Genomic DNA, 26,751 nt, shown 5'->3' with positions numbered 1-26,751 from the left:
AATATAGAGTAAACAAAGGCCTTAAAATTGCCAGAAAAAACTCAATCACACAACACACATGCAACTCCGGATCTAGAAAACCATGCCAAGCTTCTATGGCTACACTTGAGAGGGTGACTATTTCAGGCTCGGGACGATTTCTTTCAATCAGTTTTCCTTCCACCATCTAATATGCATCCAACGGATCTGTAAGCTTCTTCTTCCTCCAAGCCCAATGCCACCACACACGAGTGACCGCACTGCAGCCTCGCCGCCGAGATCAACACAAGCTGATGTCACCATTGTCGGTCATCCCTCTAACCCACCTCCACCCGACCCCATGATACGTCCATTTTGCATCATGCTTTCATGTTGATATTTATTGCTTTTTGGGCTGTTATATTACTTGTGGTACCATATTTATGTCTTTTCTCTCTTATTTTACAAGGATTATTTGAAGAGGGAGAATTCAGGCAGCTGGAATTCTGGATTGGAAAAGGAGCAAATCATAGTCCGCTATTCTACACATCTCCAAATGCCATGAAAATTTACGTGGATTTTTTCTGAAATATATTAAAAATACTGGGCGAAAGAACTACTGGAGGGGGGCATTAGGGCCCCACAAGCCCCCACTCCGCCACCACCCCCTGGTGGCGGTGGGCAAGCTTGTGGGCTGCCTGAAGGCCCACTAGCCCCCCTCTGCTTCCCTCTGCGAAGGGCCTATCTTGTACCTTTACTTTTTACCCTTGTAAGAGTCATGGTGATCATCACCAATTCCCTTTTTTTTCCTTTGTCTTGGCTACTGTCACATGTTTAGGGAAGATCTATATTCATATATCAACTTGGGGTTGAGTACTCATGCTTTATTGTTGTTGACTTTACCCTTGAGGTAAACCGTTGGGAGGCAAAACTATAAGCCCCTATCTTCCTTTGTGTCCAGCTGAAACTTTGACACCATGAGTACCACGTGAGTTATAACAATTGTGGAAAACAAAAGAGATGATTGAGTATGTGGGTTTGCCTTACAAGATCTTATTTGACTCTTTCTGATGTTGTGATAAATTGCAATTGCTTCAATGACTATGGACTATTGTTGGTTACTTCTCGGTAAGGTTTTTGCTTCATGCTTTGCTTTGTGAAGGAATTGTTACTTTCCCATAAGAATCTTTATGATATATTGCTGTTCTATGTGTGATCATGATGCCCTCATGTCCGTATTATGTTTTATCGACACCTTCGTCCCCAAACATGTGGACATGTTTATGGAACTTGGTTTTCGCTTGAGGACAAGCGAGGTCTAAGCTTGGGGGAGTTGATACGTCCATTTTGCATCATGCTTTCATGTTGATATTTATTGCTTTTTGGGCTGTTATATTACTTGTGGTACCATATTTATGCCTTTCTCTCTTATTTTGCAAGGATTATTTGAAGAGGGAGAATTCAGGCAGCTGGAATTCTGGACTGGAAAAGGAGCAAATCCTAGTCCACTATTCTACACATCTCCAAATGCCCTGAAAATTTATGTGGATTTTTTCTGGAATATATTAAAAATACTCGGCGAAAGAACTACCGGAGGGGGGCCACCAGGGCCCCACAAGCCCCCACTCTGCCACCACCCCCCTGGTGGTGGTGGGCAAGCTTGTGGGCTGCCTGAAGGCCCACTAGCCCCCCTCTTTTGCTATATGATGCGTCCTGACCTGGAAAAAAATCATACGGGAGATTTTTCGTGGTTTCGCCGCCGCCACGAGGCGGAACTTGAGCAGATCCAATCTAGAGCTCCGGCAGGACGATCCTGCCGGGGGAAACTTCCCTCCCGGAGGGGGAAATCGTCGCCATCGTCATCACCAACACTCCTCTCGTCGGAGGGGAGGCATCTTTATCAACATCTTCATCAGCACCATCTCCTCTCCAATCCCTAGTTCATCTCTTGTAACCAATCTTTTTCTCGCAACTCCGATTGGTACTTGTAAGGTTGCTAGTAGTGTTGATTACTCTTTGTAGTTGATGCTAGTTGGATTATTTGGTGGAAGAGTTTATGTTCAGATCCTTGATGCTATTCATTACACCTATGGTCATGATTATGATTATGTCTTGTGAGTAGTTACTTTTGTTCTTGAGGACATGGGATAAGTCATGCTGATAATAGTCATGTGAATTTGATATTCGTTCGGTATTTTGATATGATGTATGTTGTTTTTCCTCTAGTGGTGTTATGTGAACGTCGACTACATAACACTTCACCATATTTGGGCCTAGAGGAATGCATTGGGAAGTAGTAAGTAGATGATCGGTTGCTGGAGTGACAGAAGCTTACACCCAAATTTATGCGCTGCTTCGTGAGGGGCTGATTTGGATCCACTAGTTTAATGCTATGGTTAGACTTTGTCTTAATTCTTATTTTGTAGTTGCGGATGCTTGCGAGAGAGGTTAAGCATAGGTGGGATGCTTGTCCAAGTAAGGGCAGTACCCAAGCGCCGGTCCACCCACATACCAAACTATCAAAGTAACGAACCGAATCATATGAACATGATGAAACTAGCATGACAGAAATTCCCGTGTGTCCTCGGGAGCGTTTATCCTCCTATAAGACTTTGTTAAGGCTTGTCCCTTGCTACAAAAGGGATTGGGACACTTGCTGCACCGTTGCTACTACTTGTTACTTGTTACTCTTTGCTTGCTACGTTTCACCTCGCTACACAATCACTTGTTACCGCTACTTTCAGTGCTTGCAGTTATTACCTTGCTGAAATCCATCTATCAGAGCCTTCTGCTCCTCGTTGGGTTCGACACTCTTACTTATCGAAAGGACTACGATTGATCCCCTATACTTGTGGGTCATCAAGACTCTTTTCTGGCGCCGTTGCCGGGGAGTGAAGCGCCTTTGGTAAGTGGAAATTGGTAAGGAAACATTTTTATACTGTGCTGAAATTTATTGTCACTTGTCACTATGGAAACTCTTCCTTTGAGGAGTTTGTTCGGGGTATCTTCACCACGGACGGAAGCACGAGGAGTTGCTCCTCGACCTGAGGTACCTACTGAAAATATCTTTTATGAAATTCCTTTGGGTATGCTTGAGAAACTTCTGGCTAATCCTTTTACAGGAGATGGATCTTCACATCCATACTTTCATCTAATCTATGTAGATGAAGTTTGTGGTTTATTTAAGCTTGCAGGTTTGCCCGAGGATGAGGTAAAGAAGAAAGTCTTTCCTTTATCTTTGAAGGATAAGGCATTGACATGGTATAAGCTATGTGATGATGCTGGATCATGGGGCTACAATCGGTTGAAATTGGAATTTCATCAAAAGTTCTATCCTATACATTTAGTACATCGTGATCGGAACTTTATTTATAACTTTTGGCCTCGTGACAGGGAAAGCATAGCTCAAGCTTGGGGGAGGCTTAAATCAATGCTATATTCATGCCCCAATCATGAGCTCTCGAGAGAAATCATCACTCAAAACTTTTATGCTCGGCTTTCTCATCAAGATCGTAGCTTCTCTATGTGAATCTTTTGCTGCTCATGTTGAACTTCCCAAAGAGAAGTGGTTTAAATATCATCCTCCAGTAGAAAGAAACATAGCCAAAACCAATCTAGTTGAGGAGAAAATCTTAGCTATTAGTGATCCTGTTGTTCCTTGTGCTTACACTGAGAAACCACCATACCCTCCTAGAATGAAGGATTATTCTAAAGCTCCAACTGTGATACGTAGGGGTTACATTAGACCACTTGCACCCCCTGAGGAGATTAGAGTTGAACCTAGTGTTGTTATTATCAAAGATCTCTTAGCCGAAGACATAGACGGACATGTTATTAAATTATGTGAGGACTCCGCTAGAATTGCTAAACCTCACACGAAAGACAAGCACGGACCTATAGTTGGCCTACCCGTTATTTCTGTTAAGATAGGAGATCACTGTTACCATGGTTTATGTGATATGGGAGCTAGTGTTAGTGCAATACCCCGTTCTCTCTATGATGAAATCAAAGATGAGATTGCACCTGTTCAGATAGAACCCATTGATGTCACTATCACGCTAGCTAATAGAGACACTATCTGCCTCTGGGAATTGTGAGAGACGTAGAAGTCCTATGTGGTAAGACGAAGTATCCTACTGATTTCCTCGTCCTTGGTACTTCACAAGATAGCTTTTGTCCCATCATATTCGGTAGACCCTTTCTCAACTGTTAGAGCATATATCTCCATATGTGGTTTTGGTAATTGATGACAATTCCTATGGGCTAATGGTTGACTTAAGTTATATTTATAGGATTTGTCCATAGCCACTTCTTGAAGTCCATCTGTTGGGTTCAAGGAGTTTATATGATGACCAAGATGGTATTCAAGGTATTATCCAAAGAATGGTCATAGAGACACTAGGCTGATCAAGATCTCAGACAAAGAGTAAATCAAGATGATCAACACACAAAGCGTATAAGATGTACCGAGAGGGATCAAGTGATCCCATGGTATGGTAAGCTTTGTCCATTGCGTGTTTGTGTACTAACCCATGGTCTTTGTGAGAGTCCTATGTGGGGGTTAGGTGTGCTTCCATGGGCTTGCGTCAAAAGGAAGATCTCATACAACCCATGAAGGATGACGTCAAGTGGTGATCGTCATCAAGATTGTGGTGTGCAAGTTCAAGTGGATCGGCAAGAATATATCATTGAAACTATTGTTAATGATCATGTGTTGATAACGACAAGCTCATGTGCTAACAAGGACAAGATCAAGATAAGCATTCCTAAGCACTACATGCTTGACTCTTGTGGATGTTCACATGGTGGACAAATGAAGATGAATACATAAGCTAGGCTTTCCACATTGTGTATGGGAGAGCTGCTTGAAGACTTCATCATGTCTTGCTTTCAACTTGAGCCAAGAAGGAACAACAACATCAAGCTCAAGTGAAAGGGCTAACTCAAAGGTATCAGTTCCTTTGACATTAGTGGTGCGGAGTGATGATCAACGAATAAAAGTATACACTCAAGTATGGATCATCGGTACCCCTTTTATAATTCTTGAGTCTTTAGGGATCCCGCACTATTAAGAGGGGATCACAAGTTTTGTGATGAACTTGCTCAAACTAGATATCCATTGTTCTGCTCTTACCACATCTCCACTGCTCTGCTGTTATTAGAAAACAGGACCAGTGCCTCGGACATCCGGCCTCCTCCGGACGTCCGAGCCCCGGACATCCGGCCTCCTCCGGACGTCCGAGGCCCAGACGTCCGACCAGCTTCGGAAATCCGGAGCTTTGCACCAGAGAAACTTGAGCCATATAACTCGGACTTCCGGCTCCCTCCGGACGTCCGACCAGCTTCGGAAATCCGGAGCTTTGCACCAGAGAAACTTGAGCCATATATCTCTGACTTCCGGCTCTCTCCGGACGTCTGAGGGCCGGACGTCCGTCCCCTTTCGGAAATCCGAAATCTTGCACCAGTGAAGTTTGAGTCCAATAACTCGAACTTCCGGCCTTCTCCGTACGTCCGGTCCCTGTTCAACTCCACAGTGGTTCCAGATATATTTACAGCCCTCGGACGTCCGACCCCTTGTGGACGCCCGGACATCCGTGAACTGCCGGATGTCCGACCCCTGTGTGACTTAAAGTGTCCCCAACGGCTGTTTTTCTCTCCCCACTATAAATACCCCCTCCCACTTTGTGAGAGGGTGCCCAACACAGCCTTATCCACATAATAACACATTTCTACCTCACACACATTTGCTCACACCAAATCTTAGATCCCAAGAGCATTTGTGAGCCCCTTTGAGAGTTGTTCCAATCAAAAGATAGATCGTCTCCCTCCCCTCCTCTCAACCCAGGCTATTTGAGATTTGAGCAAGTTTTGAGCATTCCCCGTGATCTTGTTACTCTTGGAGGTTGGAGACTCCTAGGCGGTAGGAGTTCTTCGGAGAGGAATCAATCCGTGTGATTACCCCCGGAAAAGTTTGTGAGGGTTTGGAAGCCACCTCAAAGGCTTACCACTAGTGGTTGAGAAACGCCTTCGTGGTGTTATCTCAAAGGGAGAATAGGGTGAGCCTTCGTGGCGTTGGTGTGCCTTCGTGGTAACATCCACCTCTCTAACGGTGGCTAGCTTCGCTCCAAGGAAGTGAACATCGGGATACATCTTCGTCTCAGTGACCTTGGTTATCCTTAACCCTAACTCCTTACTTGTGGTTTACTTGTGTTACTTGAGCATACATACATTGCATATTGTTTGTGCTCATTATATTGTGTTGGCAATTTCTTGTACAAGATTAATCATTCAAGCATACCTTCTATATCCACACGTTCACACTTGCAACTTTTGATATATCGTGTGCTATAGTGTGATCTAGTATCTTGTGTCGTTCACCTACTTGTCGTGTGATATAGCTCAAGTAAGTTTGTGTAACTTACTTGTGCTTGTTAGTAACTGTATTGTGTCCATCTTGGTAGATCGTGTTGTTGTTACACGTTGCAGTGCCTAGTGCATTTAGGATTTGTGCTTGACAAGTACCCTCTTAGTTTATTTCCGCATTAGGTTTAAGCCAAATTCGAAGAAGTTTTTAAATAGCCTATTCACCCCCCTTTAGGCGTCATCGAGGTCTTTTCAATTGGTATCAGAGCTAGGTCTCTCTTTAATTAGGTTTCACGACCTAGAGAGTATCGATGTCGACTATTGGATTAGTGCACAATGGCACCTTTGACTTTGATGGCACAAGTTATACCCTATGGAGAATCCGTATGCTTCATCACTTTCGGGCCATGGGCCCAAATACTTTACGAATTGTTCTTGTAGGGATTGCCGACAAAAAGGATGATGCATCTTCATCTACTAATGAAATGTATCTTGATTGTGAGGCTTTTCTTGCCATTCATCGAACCATAAGTCCTGAAGTGTTTATGTCTATCTCGACTTGCAAGTCAGCTCATAAAGTTTGGACTAAACTTGAATATATATATGGTGGGTCCAATCTTGATGAAGACGATATTATGATGAAGGAGTTGGTGCATGAGCTCTTCACTCTTTTCGATCATAAAGAGTCCACCACTACTTCCATATCCGATTGCTTGCACACCTCAGCATCTTCAATCTCACAAGGTAATGACATGGTGAGTGAAGAAATATATGTTGATGAAAATGTCATAGCCTCTATGGACATGAGCATATTTAGCACCACACATAGTGTAAATTATTGTGCTGATAGGTCATGCATTTCACCTAAAGATCCCTCGACAAATGTATGTGGTGATATGCCTGCTCTCCCGTGTCCTCTTGATCAAAATATCTTGTTTCTCCCTAGTTGCTCTATGACTAATCATTTAGGGGAAATCAAGAAATATGAAGTACTTTTGACTAATGAAGAATATGATTCACCAAAAGATTCATCATCAACTCCTCCAGTTCACACGTGCCTCATGGCAAGAGGTAATAATGAGGTATCATCTTCCATGTGCAATAACGATGATATTTGCGATGAGGATGATGATGATGACTTGACTGAAAATATCTATGTGATTAGTAAAATTCTTCATAAAGCTAAAAATAATGCTCTTCAAAGGTTCCAATATGTTCTTGCTTACTTTGAAAAGTGTAATGATTCACTTAATCATGAACAAGCTAAAAGTGAACAACTTGAACATGAACTTGAGAAGAGTCATCAAGCATGTAGAGACTTAAGATCTTCAAAAGGAGAGATTGAAGTTACTCATGATAAACTTAAAAGAGATTTTGAGGTCCTTCTCCTTGAATGCAAGAATGTCAAGGGAGAGCTCGTCAAAACCTCTAAGATCTATGAGGAGCTTCAATCTACTCATGAGAAGTCTCTAATCGCTACTTACTCCTCTCATATTGTTGATGATACTTGTACATCTAACCCTACCTCTTTTGAAGTATCAACATTGAAGGAGAATGTTGAGCTACGTGCTCAACTTGATTTACTAACTAGCAATTATGGGAAGTTGGAAGAAAACCATGTAATGTTCACAAGCTCTCATGCCGATCTTCTAACATCCCATAATGTGCAAAAGTTAGCTCATGAGGCTATCATCACCAAGGTAACATCAAGTGAGCCTCATGTGGACAATGGCACTACTTCTAGTCAAAGTACTATATTTCCATGTGCTAGTCCTCGTAATTCGTCTACTCATAATGTTGCTACCTCGTGTGATGAATTAGTTTCCTTGCCTTGTTGCTCTAACATTGAAGCTTACACTTCCTCTAGTACTTGCATTGATACTAACCGTGCAGAGGAAATCGAAGAGCTCAAGGCCCAAGTCACTTCTTTGAAGAAAGACTTGGAATAGTGTCATGAAGGGATGTCCACACTCAACAACGTCCTGTGTGAGCAAACATCTCCGAATGACAAAAATGATGTTGGAGTAAACTCAAACAAGAACAAGAGGGGCCTAGAACAAGTCAATAATTCGGCCAAAATCATTCGCTTCAAGTGCAAAGTTAAAGGGCACCATGTTAGATCTTGCCCTCTGAAGACGAAGTCTCAAAGTCACAAGCAACAAGGGAAGCGGCCACAAACTCAATCACATATTCAGCTACAAGTTGAAGGAAGGCCTCTTCCCAATAAGACCCAAGCCAACACTCCCCGAGGTGAGAAATCAACTGGGAAGAAAGCAAAGGGTAGATGTTGCTACTTATGTCGTGAGAAGGGTCACGTCGCTTCGTCTTGCACAAGAGGTAACTTATCCAACCCAATCACTATTGATGATATCTATTCCCTTGGGAAGGATAAGGTTGGCAATGTGTTTGCCAAGTTTGTTGGTACTCAAAATGGTGTCAAGAAAAGAACCATTTGGGTTGCCAAGCCTATTGTGATTAACCTCTTAGGACCCAACGTAGTTGGGGACCAACAAGATCAAACTTGATCAATAGGTGACTATGGAGGACATTAGAGACTTGGATACGTAATGAAGAATTAAGGGGTCTTCATCATTCATATTATCTCAAGCCAGGTCATTTGGATTATTGAGTTTCTATCTTATATCCAATGTGCCTCCTTACGGTAACTTATACTTAAACTGTTTACATTGCTAGGTGCTTGCCCCTTTGCATGTTGTGGTTTTGTACCTTGCATGCGTTGTATATGTTGTGCTTCCAACTTGCTTATCTTGAGTAATTGAGTATGTGTATGTTGGTTTGCATATCATGTACATGTGAGTCTTGTATTGAGCCTTTTTGCATCTTGTTTGTATTTTTGTTGGCTCTTGTGAGAGATTAATGGATTATCCCATTGTGGGGGAGTGATGTGCTTTGCACACCTCACAATCCTATAAATGTGTATACATGGGGAATACCACTTAGTTTTGATATTTCAAGATTATCTAGTTTCTATGTGGTATGTCTTACTCATGAGAAATTCAAATTCTATATGGTCCATTAAGTATCTCTTGTTGGTTTTAATTTGCCACTTGTTAATATTGTTGGTTTATCACATTACGGGGGAGTAATATGCTACGTGCATATTACAAAACTAGAAAATGTGTACATTTGAGGTGTTGCCACTTAGTATTGATATTGTAAATTATCTTGTTCTTAGGTGGAATGTTAGCTCTACAAGTGTCATTTGCTTGCGTTTTATGGGTAAAGATGATCTTGGATATATTTGCGATCTACCAATGAGTATCACTTCCAAAATACTTCTTGTCCTTGACAATTGGTATTCCCATCATGTGATAGGAATTGCTAATCGTCTTTACATTGGATTTTGTGTTTCATTTGTCTTCCTTGCCTCTTATGGATCTATTTGAACATGTCTAGTGTTTTTATAGATATAGATAAAGTGATGATCCCATCGTATGCATTTTGTATTTAAATGAAAATTCTATATAATGCACGTCCCTTGGGGGAGTTGTCCTATTTTCTTTAGAACACTCTCTTTATTCACCCATCATAAAATCTTTTGATCCCCATCAAGTGTGTGTTGATGGGAGGCAAGTCTTGCTCTTTATGATGCTTTGTGCCATCATGAAAATTTGTCGAGGGCTTGGTTTGTTGGAACCTGGCTCTCTTTTGGAAATTAGATACCTCATGTTTGTTTTCCTTCAATTGGTTTCTTGTTTCCTTTTATTTGGCATGTGTCAATGGATATCTCATTCCTTGAGGTATCTTTTAGTTGATATCCTTCAAGTGATATTTCTTTTTGTTTAGGATCTTATTATCACTTGATACCTTGTCTTTTGGTGACTTATCAACTTTGTGTTGAGTTGATTCTTGAGAGTCTTGAGCATGCATATCTACTATATACAACTTCTTTTGCTTGCTTTCCTTCTTTGACCCAATATATAAGGAAAACTCCACCTTGTCATAAATTGGGTAAAGTGTGCATGAAATTCAAATTCATATCTATATGCACATATGTATGTGGAGTTTTTCCTATGTATTGCTGGTTTTCTAACTCTTTGGTCCCAATGAGTTTGGGCACCATTTTGTTTGTTTTGTTGTTCTAGGAACAACTGGAGATGCATTGGATGCTCGGCTCACCTATAAGGAAGGTGTTGAGGCCATGTGATTATTGGAGCCAAGTTAGGATGATCAAAGAACAACTATCTACTACATCAATCCAATGTTGTCTCGGTAACAAGTATCCACTTCATGCATTCTTTTCTTGCAAAGGCCCCAACCTGTCTTTTCTTTTCCAGGTTGCATCATGGCATGAATCTCTTGATTCGTTCTTGTAGTACTTGTTTGCTTTCTCAAAGCATCCGAACGATGATGTCTTACTACTAGTTGGGATATCTTTGATGTTAGTATGTTGGAAGTTCATATTGTAGAATAAGAAAATATTAGGCCATGTGGTATGCTTCCAAGCAAAAGATCTCATTGATATATTTATGACTTCCTTTTGGATATCTAGTTTGTTCCTTCTTGTAACCATTTCGTGTGTATATCCTTCTTTGTGGATATATATCATCATGATTGTCTTCTACTTAGAATCTTTTACACATGAGAGAAGTTACATCTCTAATTGATATCCTCTTTTCTTTCACGTCCATCGTTACATTTCCTTTTTCAGTTTTTGGTGGCTTCGTGAAAGGATTTGTTTTGAGTGCGTATCTTATTTTCCTACATCTTGATGCACTCTTTGGCCGTGAAGATTATTTTTCCTCATGCTTGTCTTGATGAGGGTTTTGCCATTTCAATTAGTATCCCTCCTCTTGATAAGGTTCTTAGTTTCTATCTTCACAATGGGTTGTCACAAGCGTTGGTTCTTATTTTGTTTATTAGTAAGCTTGTGAACCCATTTTCTAGTATGTGTGTGTGGGAATGATATGTCTTGCACTTTGTATCTCATTTCATCAAGACTATGTGATGAGTAATGCTCATCCTTATCTTAGTCTTCTCAAGTGCTTTGCCATGACTCACACACATTACTTTGGTTGAGCTTATTCTTAAGTTGCTTCCTTTACATGTTGCTCAACCATTTGTTTTGTGCAATTGATATGCTTATTGTCTCATCTACCTTCTTGCACTCGTTGTGTGTTTTTATTAATTTTGGGGGAGCAACGATCCTATTTTGTGCACCTGTATCAAATACAAAAATCTCGTATTAGTGCACAAATCATGGGGTGCTTCTCTAGTTTTTGATAAAACACTCTGTTGCCTTTATCATAATATCTTCTATTCATGTGGTTCGAAGGACCATACGATTGTTTGTTCCATCTGGAATCTTTTGATTGCTTGCCTCTATCTTTGTATGTCTTTGTGGCATACGATCCTTTTATTTGCAATCTTTGGGTCCTCAATATAGTTTGTTTTCATCCAACTACTTATCATTGTATTTGTGTATTTTTCTGCACTTTGCTGAGAAGTATACACTTTTTGGAGGACCACCTACTATATTGGCTTTCTAAACTTTTCGTCCCTTTTGGCAATCGATGCCAATGGGCGAGAAGTTTAGAGAGTTTACTTTGGATATGTTTAGAGGGTTTTGCTTTTATTGCGTAAGCATTTACATCTTGCACACATGCATTATTACCTTGTATGTGTGCGCTTGGTTATGCTTATTTCCTTATATAAACTCTCTTGACGTGGTTGTCTTCAATTACCAAAATGGGGGAGATTGTTAGAGCATATATCTCCATATGTGGTTTTGGTAATTGATGACAATTCCTATGGGCTAATGGTTGCCTTAAGTTATATTTATAGGATTTGTCCATAGGCACTTCTTGAAGTCCATCTGTTGGGTTCAAGGAGTTTATATGATGACCAAGATGGTATTCAAGGTATTATCCAAAGAATGGTCATAGACACACTAGGCTGATCAAGATCTCAGACAAATAGTAAATCAAGATGATCAACACACAAAGCGTATAAGATGTACCGAGAGGGATCAAGTGATCCCATGGTATGGTAAGCTTTGTCCATTACGTGTTTGTGTACTAACCCATGGTCTTTGTGAGAGTCCTATGTGGGGGTTAGGTGTGCTTCCATTGGCTTGCGTCAAAAGGAAGATCTCATACAACCCATGAAGGATGACGTCAAGTGGTGATTGTCATCAAGATTGTGGTGTGCAAGTTCAAGTGGATCGGCAAGAATATATCATTGAAACTATTGTTAATGATCATGTGTTGATAACGACAAGCTCATGTGCTAACAAGGACAAGATCAAGATAAGCATTCCTGAGAACTACATGCTTGACTCTTGTGGATGTTCACATGGTGGACAAATGAAGATGAATACATAAGCTAGGCTTTCCACATTGTGTATGGGAGAGCTGCTTGAAGACTTCATCATGTCTTGCTTTCAACTTGAGCCAAGAAGGAACAACAACATCAAGCTCAAGTGAAAGGGCTAACTCAAAGGTATCACTTCCTTTGACGTTAGTGGTGCGGAGTGATGATCAACGAATAAAAGTATACACTCAAGTATGGATCATCGGTACCCCTTTTATAATTTTCTTGAGTCTTTAGGGATCCCGCACTATTAAGAGGGGATCACAGGTTTTGTGATGAACTTGCTCAAACTAGATATCCACTGTTCTGCTGTTATCAGAAAACAGGACCAGTGCCTCGGACATCCGGCCTCCTCCGGACGTCCGAGGCCTGGACGTCCGACCAGCTTCGGAAATCCGGAGCTTTGCACCACAGAAACTTGAGCCATATAACTCGGACTTCCGGCTCCCTCCAGACGTCCGACCAGCTTCCGAAATCCGGAGCTTTGCACGAGAGAAACTTGAGCCATATATCTCGGACTTCCGGCTCCGTCCGGACGTCCGAGGGCCGGACGTCCGTCCCCTTTCGGAAATCCAAAATCTTGCACCAGTGAAGTTTGAGTCGAATAACTCGGACTTCCGGCCTTCTCCGGACGTCCGATCCCTGTTAAACTCCACGGTGGTTCTAGATATATTTACAGCCCTCGGACGTCCGACCCCTGTCGGACGTCCGACCCCTTGTGGACGCCCGGACATCCGTGAACTTCCGGATGTCCGACCCCTGTGTGACTTAAAGTGTCCCCAACGGTTGTTTTTCTCTCCCCACTATAAATACCCCCTCCCACTTCGGAGAGGGTGCCCAACACAGCCTTATCCACATAAGAACACATTTCTACCTCACACACATTTGCTCACACGAAATCTTAGATCCCAAGAGCATTTGTGAGCCCCTTTGAGAGTTGTTCCAATCAAAAGATAAATCGTCTCCCTCTCCTCCTCTCAACCCAAGCTATTTGAGATTTGAGCAAGTTTTGAGCATTCCCCGTGATCTTGTTACTCTTGGAGGTTGGAGACTCCTAGGCGGTAGGAGTTCTTCGAAGAGGAATCAATCCATGTGATTACCCCCTGAAAAGTTTGTGAGGGTTTGGAAGCCACCTCAAAGGCTTACCACTAGTGGTTGAGAAACGCCTTCGTGGTGTTATCTCAAAGGGAGAATAGGGTGAGCCTTCGTGGCGTTGGTGTGCCTTCGTGGTAACATCCACCTCTCTAACGGTGACTAGCTTCCCTCCAAGGAAGTGAACATCGGGATACATCTTCGTCTCAGTGACCTTGGTTATCCTTAACCCTAACTCCTTACTTGTGGTTTACTTGTGTTACTTGAGCATACATACATTGCATATTGTTTGTGCTCATTATATTTTGTTGGCAATTTCTTGTACAAGATTAATCATTCAAGCATACCTTCTATATCCACACGTTCACACTTGCAGCTTTTGATATATCGTGTGCTATAGTGTGATCTAGTATCTTGTGTCGTTCACCTACTTGTCGTGTGATATAGCTCAAGTAAGTTTGTGTAACTTACTTGTGCTTGTTAGTAACTGTATTGTGTCCATCTTGGTAGATCATGTTGTTGTTACACGTTGCAGTGCCTAGTGCATTTAGGATTTGTGCTTGACAAGTACCCTCTTAGTTTATTTCCGCATTAGGTTTAAGCCAAATCCGAAGAAGTTTTTAAATATCCTATTCACCCCCCTCTAGGCGTCATCGAGGTATTTTCATCAACACTATCAATGCTCACATTGATTGCATTAAGCAGACTGTCACAGTAAGTTTCGACGGTGTGTCTCATGAATTTAACTTCTCCAAGTTTGGAAGACAACCCCATGAAAGAGAGTCGTCTGGTAGAGATGAAATCATTGCTCTTGCCTCTATTTCCGTACCTCCTACGGATCCTTTAGAGAAATATCTGCTTGAGCATGAAAATGATATGCATATGGAAGAGAGAGATGAGATAGATAAAATTGTCTTAGAACAATATCCTATTCTCACGAATAATCTGCCTGTTGAACTGCTTGGGGATCCTTCCCCACCAAAGGGTGATCCTGTGTTCGAGCTTAAACAGTTGCCTGATACTCTTAAGTATGCCTATCTTGATGAGCAGGAGATATATCCTGTCATTATTAGTGCTCTCCTCTCAGAGCGCGAAGAGAAGAAGTTACTAAAAACTGTGAGGAAGCACCGCGCTGCTATTGGATATACTTTTGTTGATCTGAAGGGTATTAGTCCTACTCTATGGCAGCACAAGATTAAAACCGATCCTGACTTTAAACCAGTTGCTGATCATCAAAGGAGATTAAATGCTAAGATGAAAGAGGTAGTTAGAAAAGAAATATTAAAGCTTCTGGAAGCAGGAATCATTTATCCTGTTGCTCATAGTGATTGGGTAAGTCCAGTACATTGCGTACCTAAGAAGGGAGGTATCACCGTTGTTCCTAATGATAAGGATGAACTAATCCCACAAAGGATTATTACCGGCTATAGAATGGTGATAGACTTCCGAAAACTGAAGAAGGCAACCAGGAAAGATCATTATCCTTTGCCGTTCATCGACCAAATGCTAGAAAGGCTATCAAAGCACACCCACTTCTGCTTTCTAGACGGTTATTCAGGTTTCTCGCAAATACCTGTTGCACAATCTGATCAAGAGAAAACCACTTTCACCTGCCCTGTCGGTACCTTTGCCTATAGACGTATGCCTTTTGGCTTATGTAATGCACCTGCCACCTTCCAAAGATGTATGATGGCTATATTCTCTGACTTTTGTGAAAAGATTGTCGAGGTTTTCATGGATGACTTCTCTGTTTACGGGTCTTCCTTTGATGATTGCCTAAGCAACCTTGATCGAGTCTTACAGAGATGCGAAGAAACCAACCTCGTCTTGAATTGGGAGAAGTGCCACTTTATGGTTAATGAAGGTATCGTCTTAGGACACAAAATCTTTGAGAGAGGCATTGAAGTTGATAAGGCTAATGTTGATGCAATTGAGAAAATGCCTTGCCCCCCATATATCAGAGGTATACGACGTTTCCTAGGTCATGCTGGTTTCTATAGAAGGTTCAGTAAAGACTTCTCTAAGATTTCTAGGCCTCTTACCAACCTCTTGCACAAGGATGTACCTTTTGTTTTTGATGAGGATTGTGAGGAAGCTTTCGAAATACTTAAGAAGGCTCTGATAACCACACCTATTGTTCAACCACCTGACTGGAACTTGCCCTTTGAAATCATGTGCGACGCTAGTGATTATGCTGTTGGTGCTGTTCTAGGACAAAGAGTTGACAAGAAGTTGAATGTCATTCACTACGCTAGTAAAACTCTAGACAGTGCCCAAAGAAACTATGCCACTACGGAGAAGGAATTTTTAGCAGTCGTGTTTGCATGTGAAAAGTTTAGATCTTACATAGTTGACTCCAAAGTCACTATTCACTCTGATCATGCTGCTATTAAGTACCTTATGCAGAATAAGGACGCTAAGCCTAAGATGATCAGATGGGTTCTCCTGCTACAGGAATTTGATTTGCACATCGTTGACCGAAAGGGTGCTGATAACCCTGTAGCAGATAACTTGTCTAGGCTAGAGAATGTCCTTGATGACCCACTACCAATTGATGACAGCTTTCCTGATGAGCAATTAAGTGTCATCCGCACTTCACTTAGTGCACCGTGGTATGCCGATTATGCAAACTATATCGTAGCCAAATACATACCACCCAGTTTCACCTATCAACAAAAGAGGAAATTCTTCGTTGATTTGAGACACTACTTTTGGGATGATCCTCACCTTTATAAGGAAGGAGTAGATGGTGTTATTAGACGTTGTGTGCCTGAACATGAACAGGGACATATCCTACAGAAGTGTCATTCCGAAGCCTACAGAGGACACCATGCTGGAGATAGAACTGCCCATAAGGTATTGCAATCACGTTTCTATTGGCCCACTCTCTTCAAGGATGCTCGCAAGTTTGTCTTGTCTTGTGACGAATGCCAAAGGATAGGGAACATCAGTAAGCGTCAAGAGATGCCTATGAACTATTCACTTGTCATTGAACCATTTGATGTCTCGTGCTTTGATTATATGGGACCCTTGCCGAGTTCCAATGGGTACACTCACATCTTAGTTGCTGTGGATTACGTTACTAAGTGGGTAGAAGCTATCCCCACTAAAAATGTTGATCACCACACCTCTATTAAGATGCTTAAAGAAGTCATATTCCCAAGATTTGGAGTCCCTAGATACTTGATGACTGATGGCGGTTCACACTTCATTCATGGTGTTTTCCGCAAGATGCTAGCTAAGTATGATGTCAACCATAGAGTTGCATCTCCTTATCATCCTCAGTCTAGTGGTCAAGTGGAGTTGAGTAATAGGGAGATCAAGTTGATCCTACAAAAGACCGTCAATAGATCTCGAAAGAACTGGTCTAGCAAACTTGACGATGCACTGTGGGCTTATAGGACTGCTTATAAGAATCCCATGGGCATGTCACCGTATAAAATGGTTTACGGTAAGGCTTGTCATTTACCTCTTGAGCTGGAACACAAAGCTTATTGGGCAATCAAAGAGCTCAACTTTGATTTCAAACTTGTCGGTGAGAAGAGGTTGTTTGATATCAGCTCGTTGGATGAATGGAGAGCCCAGGCATACGAGAATGCCAGGTTGTTCAAGGAAAAGGTTAAGAGATGGCACGACAAACGGATACAGAAACGAGACTTCAATGTAGGTGATTATGTCTTGCTATACAATTCTCGTTTGAGATTCTTTGCAGGCAAGCTTCTCTCCAAATGGGAAGGTCCCTATGTTGTCGAGGAAGTATATCGTTCCGGTGCCATCAATTTCAATAACACGGAAGGAAATTTTCCTAGAGTGGTAAATGGGCAAAGAATCAAGCATTACATCTCTGGTACTCCCATAAATGTTGAGACCAATATCATCAATGTCATAACTCCAGAGGAGTACATAAGGGATGTTTATCAGCCTGTTTCAGACCTTGAAAACGAAAATGTTTCTGTTTCGGCAAGAAATTGGACTCCGATGCTTTTTCCAATAGGAAATTTCCTCAGTTTTGGAATTTTTGGAAAATTAGAAAAATAAAAAGCAGTCCGGAGAGCAAACGAGGAAGCCACAAGGGACCACACCGCCACCACCCCCTGGTGGCGGTGGGCAAGCTTGTGGGCACCTCGTGTGCCTCCCGGAGTCCGTTTTCTTACGGAGGACTCCTTCTGGCCCAGAAAAAAAAATCAATATATAGTCGCCCGAAGGTTTTGATTTCCGTATCGCGTAGTTTTCCTCTGTTTTCGTTTCGATCTTGTTTCTGACGCAGATCTAGGTCAAGATGTCTTCTCAAGATTCAGAGGGAGAGAGCTATGTGGCTGACTACCTTGCTAACCCCAAGATCTATGGGGACTTGGAACCCTATGGCTGGACCACTGATGAGGAAGAGGACTATGAGCCCAAAGGGAAGGAGCAAACAAGTTCCGATGAAGAGGAGGCTCCTCTACCTCAACCTGCAAACACCCATGTGGAGTTCAAGAAGTCAAGCCTCCCTGACCATAGGAAGAAGCCTAAGACCTTGTTTATCCCTTATCGTTTATTGTAGGAGAGTAAGCAGGAGCTTTGCCATAGAGTTTTGAAACTTGAGGAGGAAAATGACGATCTAAGGGAGCAGAACTTTTTGCTCAAGTGGAAATTAGACAAGCTCAAGACTGCTCCAACACCACCACCATCACCATCAAAGGAAGACAACTAAGCATTGGTATGGGCAATCCCCTTGGCTTCTGCCAAGCTTGGGGGAGTTTCCCTGGTATCGTATCACCTTTATATCTTTTGCTTTTACCTTTGTCTTAGTTCTTTCCTTTTCAGTTTTTATTTCTTCTTTTAGAGGAATAAGTCTTTAGTTTTTAGTTTGAGTCTTTTGCTTTTGTCTCTCCCCCGATGTATTCGAGCTTACGAGCTATATAATAAAGAGTGTCTTAGTCAAGGGCTTTGCTTTGTGCCATGATCAATAGTATGAAAAGAACGATAGCATGAAAGATCATGAGACGATCTTACGGAAAGTGATAACTTCACTTGGGACACGTATGATGATTGAAACTTGTTGAGAATACATCAACCTAGACATTAGTCATTGTTGCAATTAATAAGAAGTAATAAGGAAAGAGAGGTTCACATATAAATATATCATCTTGGACATTTTTTACAATTGTGAGCACTCACCAAACTATTACATGCCTAGGAGTAGATGCTGGACAAGGAAGACAACATAATGAATTGTGTTTGCTTAGTTCCAAACAATGTTATATGATTAGAGATACCTTAGCATGTGGCGATTGCTTCCACCTCATATTAGCCAAAACTCCCGCACCAAGTAGAGATACTACTTGTGCATCCATAAACCTCCAACCAGTTTTGCCATGAGAGTCCACCATACCTACCTATGGATTGAATAAGATTCTTCAAGTAAGTTGTCATCGGTGCAAGCAATAAAAAATGCTCTCTAATATGTATGATCTATTAGCGTGTGGAAAATAAGCTTTGTACGAACCTGTGGTGAGGAAGACATAAAAGCGATAGACTGCATAATAAAGTTCTTTATCACAGGAGGCAATATAAAGTGACGTTCCTCCGCACTAATAGGACACGCATTCAAACCTCAAAAGCGCATGACAACCTCTGTTTCCCTCTGCAAAGGGCCTATCTTGTACCTTTACTTTTTACCCTTGTAAGAGTCATGGTGATCATCACCAATTCCCTTTTCGCCTTTGTCTTGGCTACCGTCACATGTTTAGGAAAGATCTATATTCATATATCAACTTGGAGTTGAGTACTCATGCTTTATTGTTGTTGACTTTACCCTTGAGGTAAACCGTTGGGAGGCAAAACTATAAGCCCCTATCTTCCTTTGTGTCCAGCTGAAACTTTGACACCATGAGTATCACGTGAGTTATAACAATTGTGGAAAACAAAGAGATGATTGAGTATGTGGGTTTGCCTTACAAGCTCTTATTTGACTCTTTCTGATGTTGTGGTAAATTGCAATTGCTTCAATGACTATGGACTATTGTTCGTTACTTCTCGGTAAGGTTTTTTGCTTCATGCTTTGCTTTGTGAAGGAATTGTTACTTTCCCATTAGAATCTTTATGATATATTGCTATTCTATGTGTGATCATGATGCCCTCATGTCCGTATTATGATTTATCGACACCTTCGTCCCCAAACATGTGGACATGTTTATGGAACTTGGTTTTCGCTTGAGGACAAGCGAGGTCTAAGCTTGGGGGAGTTGATACGTCCATTTTGCATCATGCTTTCATGTTTATATTTATTGCTTTTTTGGCTGTTATGTTACTTGTGGTACCATATTTATGCCTTTTCTCTCTTATTTTGCAAGGATTATTTGAAGAGGGAGAATTCAGGCAATTGGAATTCTGGACTGGAAAAGGAGCAAATCCTAGTCCACTATTCTACACATCTCCAAATGCCGTGAAAATTTACGTGGATTGTTTCTGAAATATATTAAAAATACTCGGCGAAAGAACTACCGGAGGGGGGCCACCAGGGCCCCACAAGCCCCCACTCCGCCACCACCCCCTTATCGAAAGGACTACGATTGATCCCCTATACTTGTGGGTCATCACCCCACAACCCATTGCATCCTACATGTCCTTTACACACGATGCCATGACAAATTGTGTTGCCCCTGCCTTCGTCCAGGTCCTAGCTCTGCATCTTGGAGACGTCGTGATGGGCAGTGTCACCAACATCTCTGCCTTAGCACCGTCTCACCTACTTCTCAGGTACATGCCGACTGACGTGGCTGGAATTTTTTAATCAACTGATAAATGGCAAACATAGTTACAATTATAGGAAATAACTACAATTCTATAGGGGCAAGTACATATTTGATTTCTAGAAGCTACAAATAGGGAAGGGCCTCAATTTTTTTAATGATGTCCTTGCTGTAAAATTTGTTGATCGGGATGTTGAAGGGCTGATTGTGAACCAACAGTTTCATAGGAAATAGGAGATTACTAGCAAGAATTAAGGGAAAAAAACATACCAGGAATCTATCACACCATACCTCTCCATATGATTATTTGTTTTTGCACAAATTTTACAACTTCTGCCCTTTTAGGGAGATATCAAATTGCCAAGTGAAGTCTTTTTACATCTTCGGCTTAGGCCCCATATAAAATTCTACATTTTAGGAAAACAAGGATTAAATCAAATAATACAGCCACTTGGAAAAGGCAACGAAAAGATATCTCGTCCACTAAGATAAGATAAATGAACTAAATCAATTTACTTAAGGTACACCTTGCTATTAACAAGACAACTCTTGTTTCCAAACTGACAAGACCACTCTTGTTTCTATTAGGATAGCAAATAAAGGTGACATAGTTTGAGCCTAAGCTAAGCCTTTTGTGGGGAGAGATGAAAAAACCCACCAGTCATCATCATCTTGGACTACCCTAGCAAGCTAGCTCTCGCACGCATAAATCCTTAGTCCGAAAATAGCGTTTTCAGTCCGGAGAAATACCTTTTGGCTCTCGGGTGTAGGTCCAACCTATATGAAAAATAAAATAGTAATTCTAAAAAAATCAATAAATAAATAAATTTAAATTTGTGTTAGAAACAAACTTGACCTTCAATTGTACTCGTATAAAAAGTTTCGTTAAGAAAAATCTACCGTCAAAGTAAAAAATAAATCAAAGACATGATGCATGAAAATTAACTTGTATATAGTGCTGATTTTTTGATACTAAAATAGCGTGAAAGTCATTCATCAGCAACAAGTTTTATAGTTTTATGACATAATTTAGAATTACTATTTTTCTTCCTATATAGTATGTAACCTACACCTGAGAGCCAAAGGTGCTTGTCCCGGCTCTGGGGTGCAAGTGCACCTGACATGATTATTTGGTAATTCCAAAAGAGTAAAAAAAGTATGAAACTTTTTCCTAAACAAAGTTGATCTTATGTTGAATGGAAATGTCAAATGGAAGCCGAGCTCCATTGAGGCCTTCATTTGAAAGCTTTGAAATTCAAACTTTTTGGTTTTAAAACAATATGTAAAAATAAACATATACCTAGAGACATAATGTATATATGTTTGTAAATTTTCAGGTTAAAATATGTTAAAAGAAGGCTACACAAAAAAGATAAATTATACCTTTTTTTCTAGCATATGTACTGTTCATCCCTGAAATTCAAGATGCAGCATATCTCCAAATCAGCTTATATCAAATTTCTAGGAAAGGAGGAGTATCTCAAATTTCCTCGTACATCAATCTCATATGTGTAATCGAATTTGGCGTCGATAGCGAGTTTTCCTAGCATAATGGGCAGATTGCAGGAGGCCTTAACATGATTCGTCCATCCCAAAAGCCAGACATCAAAACACACAGGATTTGTATGGCTGCTGAAAATTTCACCTGAGTTTGGCAATTCTGGCTCCAATTTCCCATCTAGGTACAAATGCAGTTTTAAAAATTTCCAAAACACGGGCCTCTTAACTTAGAAACACGCTTCAAAATTTCAAGATTCGCATGTTTTATTCAGGCAAAGCAGGAGAACATCTCCACTTCCATTAACGAAACATCACGAACAGACAGTACACACCCTCTCTCTCAGATAACCATGCTACTAGCAGGCGAAATCAGGAGACAGACACTCCACCACTCTATCACACTCTGCTTCGATTCGACGCGCACACGATGCGTCTCAGGCGACCTGGACCTGGATGGTCTTGGGCTTCTTGGGCTCGGGCGGCGGCAGCTTCTCGACGGTGACGGTGAGCACGCCGTCGCGGCACGCGGCGGAGATCTTCTCCATGTCGGCGTTCTCGGGGAGCACGAACTTGCGCATCAGCTTGCCCATGCGGCGCTCCATCCGCACGAACTTGGCGTCCTCCTTCTCCTCCCTGCGCCGCTCGCCGCTGATGACCAGCACCCGCTCGTCCTCCACCTGCACCTTGATGTCAACGGACCCGAGCCCCGGCATGTCCACCACGAACGCGAACGCGCCCGGCAGCTCCTTCACGTCGGCGGGGGTGGCCGCCATGGCGCGCGCGTCGCGGACGTAGGCGCGCGTCGGGCCCTGCTTCTCGCCGCCGGCGGCACCAGCCTCGCCGTCTGGGATGTCCAGCAGGTGCTGCAGGGCGGTCATCATCGGGGTCTCCAAGCCGAACACCATGCCCGCCATTCTTGCTGGCTGATCACGAGCTTGATCAATCTCCTCGGGTTGGACTGCGTTGGATTGCTTGTTGAATTTTGTGGAATGCTTTGGTGGTAATGCCACGGCGAGGAGGAGGGACTTTATGTAGGTCGCCGGGGGGGGGGGGGGGGGGGGGTCTTCTGGAAGGTAACGGAAACTTCTGAAAGGTGGTGGAACGAGCGCGGAGCATAGGGGAGTCCTTCGGCCGCTGATGGAGAAACTTCTAGAGGTTCCACCTTGGTAGCCTTGGCCCCCACATGTCATCCGGTGTAGCAGTTCTTTTTTAGATACGCAATAGACTTCTAATTAAAAACGCATGCAGAGGTTTTCTCTGGTTAAAGGGAATTTATTGAGAACTAATAGTAGCGAGAAAATTAATCTCTTCCTAATAATAAAGCACATATTGCTTCTGTCGTCCGTTATTAAAATTACCTCTAAAGTTGATAAAAATTACCCACCAATGCCATCCGTAAGTATAAAAACGATTCGCTTTTCGGATTTCAGAAAACGCCGTCCTGTGTTGTGTTTATAAAGTACTGATATATAAATATACCAGTAACACAGGACTAGCACGATGATCAGCAGGGTTCAATCCCTGGCGCACCACTTTTTCTCTACCTTTATCCCATTTTTTTCATGGGCCGGCCCATGTGCAGCCCAGGGCATCCTGTTTAGTATTTTTTTTCTTTATTTTTTATTACTGTTTTAGTTTTTTCTTCTCTAAATTAATTCCAGATTTCAAAAGAACAAAAAAAATTAAAAGTTGTCAGTTTGAAAAAATTAGAAAAACGATAAACTGTTTGTGTATTTACAAAATATTCAACAAGTCAGAAAACCCTCATGAGTTCAAAAATTGATCACATATTATACAACAAATCACGATTTCATATAAATTGTCATGAAATAAAAAATGTTCATGATTTTTTAAATGATCCGATATTCAGAGCATATTCAGGAATTTGGAAAACACGTCTATCAAATTTTAGAAAGTGTTGTAAAAATTAAAACACATATGTTAATAATGAACAAAACTAACTGTCGTTTACATAAAGGTTTTATTAGGAAACCTCTAGAGGTCGTTTTTTGATTTTATTTAGTCCCGCGCGTCGGATAAAAAAAGGTTTCCGTGTTTTGTACTTTGCTCAGCTAAAAAATATTTTTTTTGTGACACCTTAACAAATCAAGCCGTGATGAGCATCATATTTTTAGTTTTTGAAATTACATTTTAAAAGTGCCTTATCTCATCATGACATCACTCAGATATACTTTGTGAAATAAAATTTCAAAAATCCTTATGCCATTATTGCATTGGATTCATACCTTTTTATATCTATCACACCTGCATAACCTGATAGTTTTTCTTCCGTTGCAACGCACGGGCATTTTTACTAGTCATAACAATATGATGTTTCAGACAATGTAATGATACATAAATAGTTTAGCGGTAGCCTTGGGCCCACATTTCATCCGGGACTGGAGAGAGATATTTTTTCTAGGATCGACATAGAGAGACGTTTGAAAAGAGAAGAGCATGTTTTTGTTCCTCAAGTTTTCAAAAAGTATAGACTTCTTTACCTATTAATAAAGCATCTATAGTTTCTCTGGTACGTCATTAAAATTGCCCCTAAAGTTTGCATAAATTATCCACCATGCCACCGGTAATTATAAAAAACGTTTCACAAAGCGGAAATTTTCGGACTGGGCCGGCCTATGTAAAAACCTCCTATATTTCGCTCTACACCCTGAAAGAATATCCACCACACCGTATGGACCGGCCCATGCGCGGCTGTTTTTTAGTTCCGTTTATTTATTTATCTTCAGTTCCATTTTATTTTTCTATTTTAAATAATTTAGAACTTCAAATAACTTTTAAACTTTTAATAAACTTAAAATTTTAAATCAAAAAATAAAATGTTTGTAACTTCAAAAACTGCTCGGAGTTTTTGTAAAAAATGTTCGCATATACAATAAATGTTTGCAAGTTTGAAAAAATATTTGTAAAATAAGAAAACTCCATAATTTCAAATCAAACTCCATGTATTAAAATTACTAAAAGCATTTAACAAAATGCTTTCTAATTTAGAATATGTTAATGCATTTAAAAAATGTCCTAAAATTTTAAAAATAGCTAATGCCTGTTTTGATAATTTCTTTTTTATTTAAATTTTTCAGTTCCATTTTTTTACTTCTAATTTAAATAATTTAGAATTACAAAAGCATTTGCATATTAAAAAATAGGAATTTTGAATTAAAATGTTGACGAAAACATAAATTGTTTGTGGATTCAAAAAAGGCGCCGGATTTTTATAATTTTTTTTGCAAATTCCAAAACAATGTTTTCGATTTCAAAATTGTTCTCATATTTGTAAAATTGTTCATGAAAGATCTAATGTATGTAGTTAAATATTAATGCTTCTAAGTCTTTATGAAACTATACCCGTGTGATTTTTGAAGAATTAACTGTTGGATGGATCGAATTATTATTGTATGTTTTTAAAAAAAAATCTAGAAATTAAAAATAATTCTTTAAGTTACCCATATTTTTGACAACCATGATATTCTTTTTTTGAAAATGTAAAGATTGCTTCAACTTGTGAATAAATTTAAAAAAAGAAACATTTTCTTGCATTTCTGCACAAAATTTCAAAATCAAGCGATAATGTGTGAACATAATATGGTCATCATCATTGAAGTTTATGTTTTTTCCTCCCGTTGCAACGCACGGGCCATTTTGCTAGTAGTCATTTAAGATTTTTTGGTATACATTTGGTCTTTCAAGTCTCAAAACCGGATAAATTTGGTCCTACATCAGATTTTGAGCCCGTTGACAGGGGGTTTAACCGTCATAAAACGCTTGATGAACAGTAATTTCAGAAAAAACTTCAAAAAAATTAAACTTTTTGGGATCCAATATGCTTACATGTGTGAGGTGCGACCAAGATTTCATGGTCTTTCGACACTCAAGGAGCTCCTGGAAAAAACAATATCTACTTCCGATAAACAGTAAATTCAAAAAATATATTTCTTTAAAAAAATCTGAAATTTTTTGTGGTCTAATATGCTTACATGCTCAAGGTGCGACCAAAAGTTGGTGGTCTTTCGACATTTGAGGGGCCCGTGGCAAAAAAGAAATTCGCTAAAAAAAGCCAAAATTTATTTTTTGCTAGAACCCGTCCGATGTTATTTCATGACAAACTTTTGGTCGCTCCTTGCGCATGTAAGAATATTTGATTCCAAAAAAATTCTGAATCTTTTTAATATTTTTAATTTTTTGGATTACTATTCACCACACAGATATTTTTTTTTGCCAGGCACTCCTTGAGTGTCGAAATAGCACGAAATTTTGGTCGCCCCTTGCGCATGTAAGCATATTGAAGCCTAAGAAATTACATTTTTTTGTTTAAAAAAATTTTTGAAGCACTGTTCACCACGCGGTTTTGTTAGTGTCAAACCCGGACAACGGGCACAAAATCCAATTTAGGACCAAACTTATCCAATTTTAAGACTTGAGGGACCAAATGTAAACCAAATATTTTAAGGGATCAAGTCTATACTTTTTGGAAACTTGAGGGACCAAAAACATATTTTTCTCTTAAGAAAAACACATACAGGGATTTTCCTTATTAGGCAAGGGGACTTTTATTCATAACTACTCTCTTTGTATCTAAATAATTGTAGTTGAAGAGAACTAGTCTAGTTTTCTCCAACTATAATTATTCAGGAACAGACTAGTTCTTTTCAACTATAATTATTTAGAAACAGAGGGGATATTCCCTTCGTCTCATAATGCAAAAACGCATTTGACGTTAGAATAGGACGGAGGAAGATTAAATGTTGTGCACCAC

General features: G+C 40.6%; 1 protein-coding gene across 1 annotated transcript; it reads right to left on the bottom strand.

Annotated features, from left to right (window-relative positions):
- Nucleotides 1–22,226: 22,226 nt before the first annotated feature.
- LOC123439502 (17.5 kDa class II heat shock protein-like) lies at nucleotides 22,227–22,959 on the bottom strand. The gene has a single exon (XM_045116217.1). The coding sequence runs from the start codon at nucleotides 22,892–22,894 to the stop codon at nucleotides 22,415–22,417; it is 480 nt and encodes a 159-aa protein (XP_044972152.1). The 5' UTR covers nucleotides 22,895–22,959; the 3' UTR covers nucleotides 22,227–22,414.
- Nucleotides 22,960–26,751: the final 3,792 nt, after the last annotated feature.

The sequence above is a fragment of the Hordeum vulgare genome, chromosome 3H (genome assembly GCF_904849725.1).
Source record: "Hordeum vulgare subsp. vulgare chromosome 3H, MorexV3_pseudomolecules_assembly, whole genome shotgun sequence".
Taxonomy (NCBI): Eukaryota; Viridiplantae; Streptophyta; class Magnoliopsida; order Poales; family Poaceae; genus Hordeum; species Hordeum vulgare.
The sequence above is the reverse complement of the archived record's forward strand: the minus strand, read 5'-3'. Positions and strand labels throughout refer to the sequence as shown.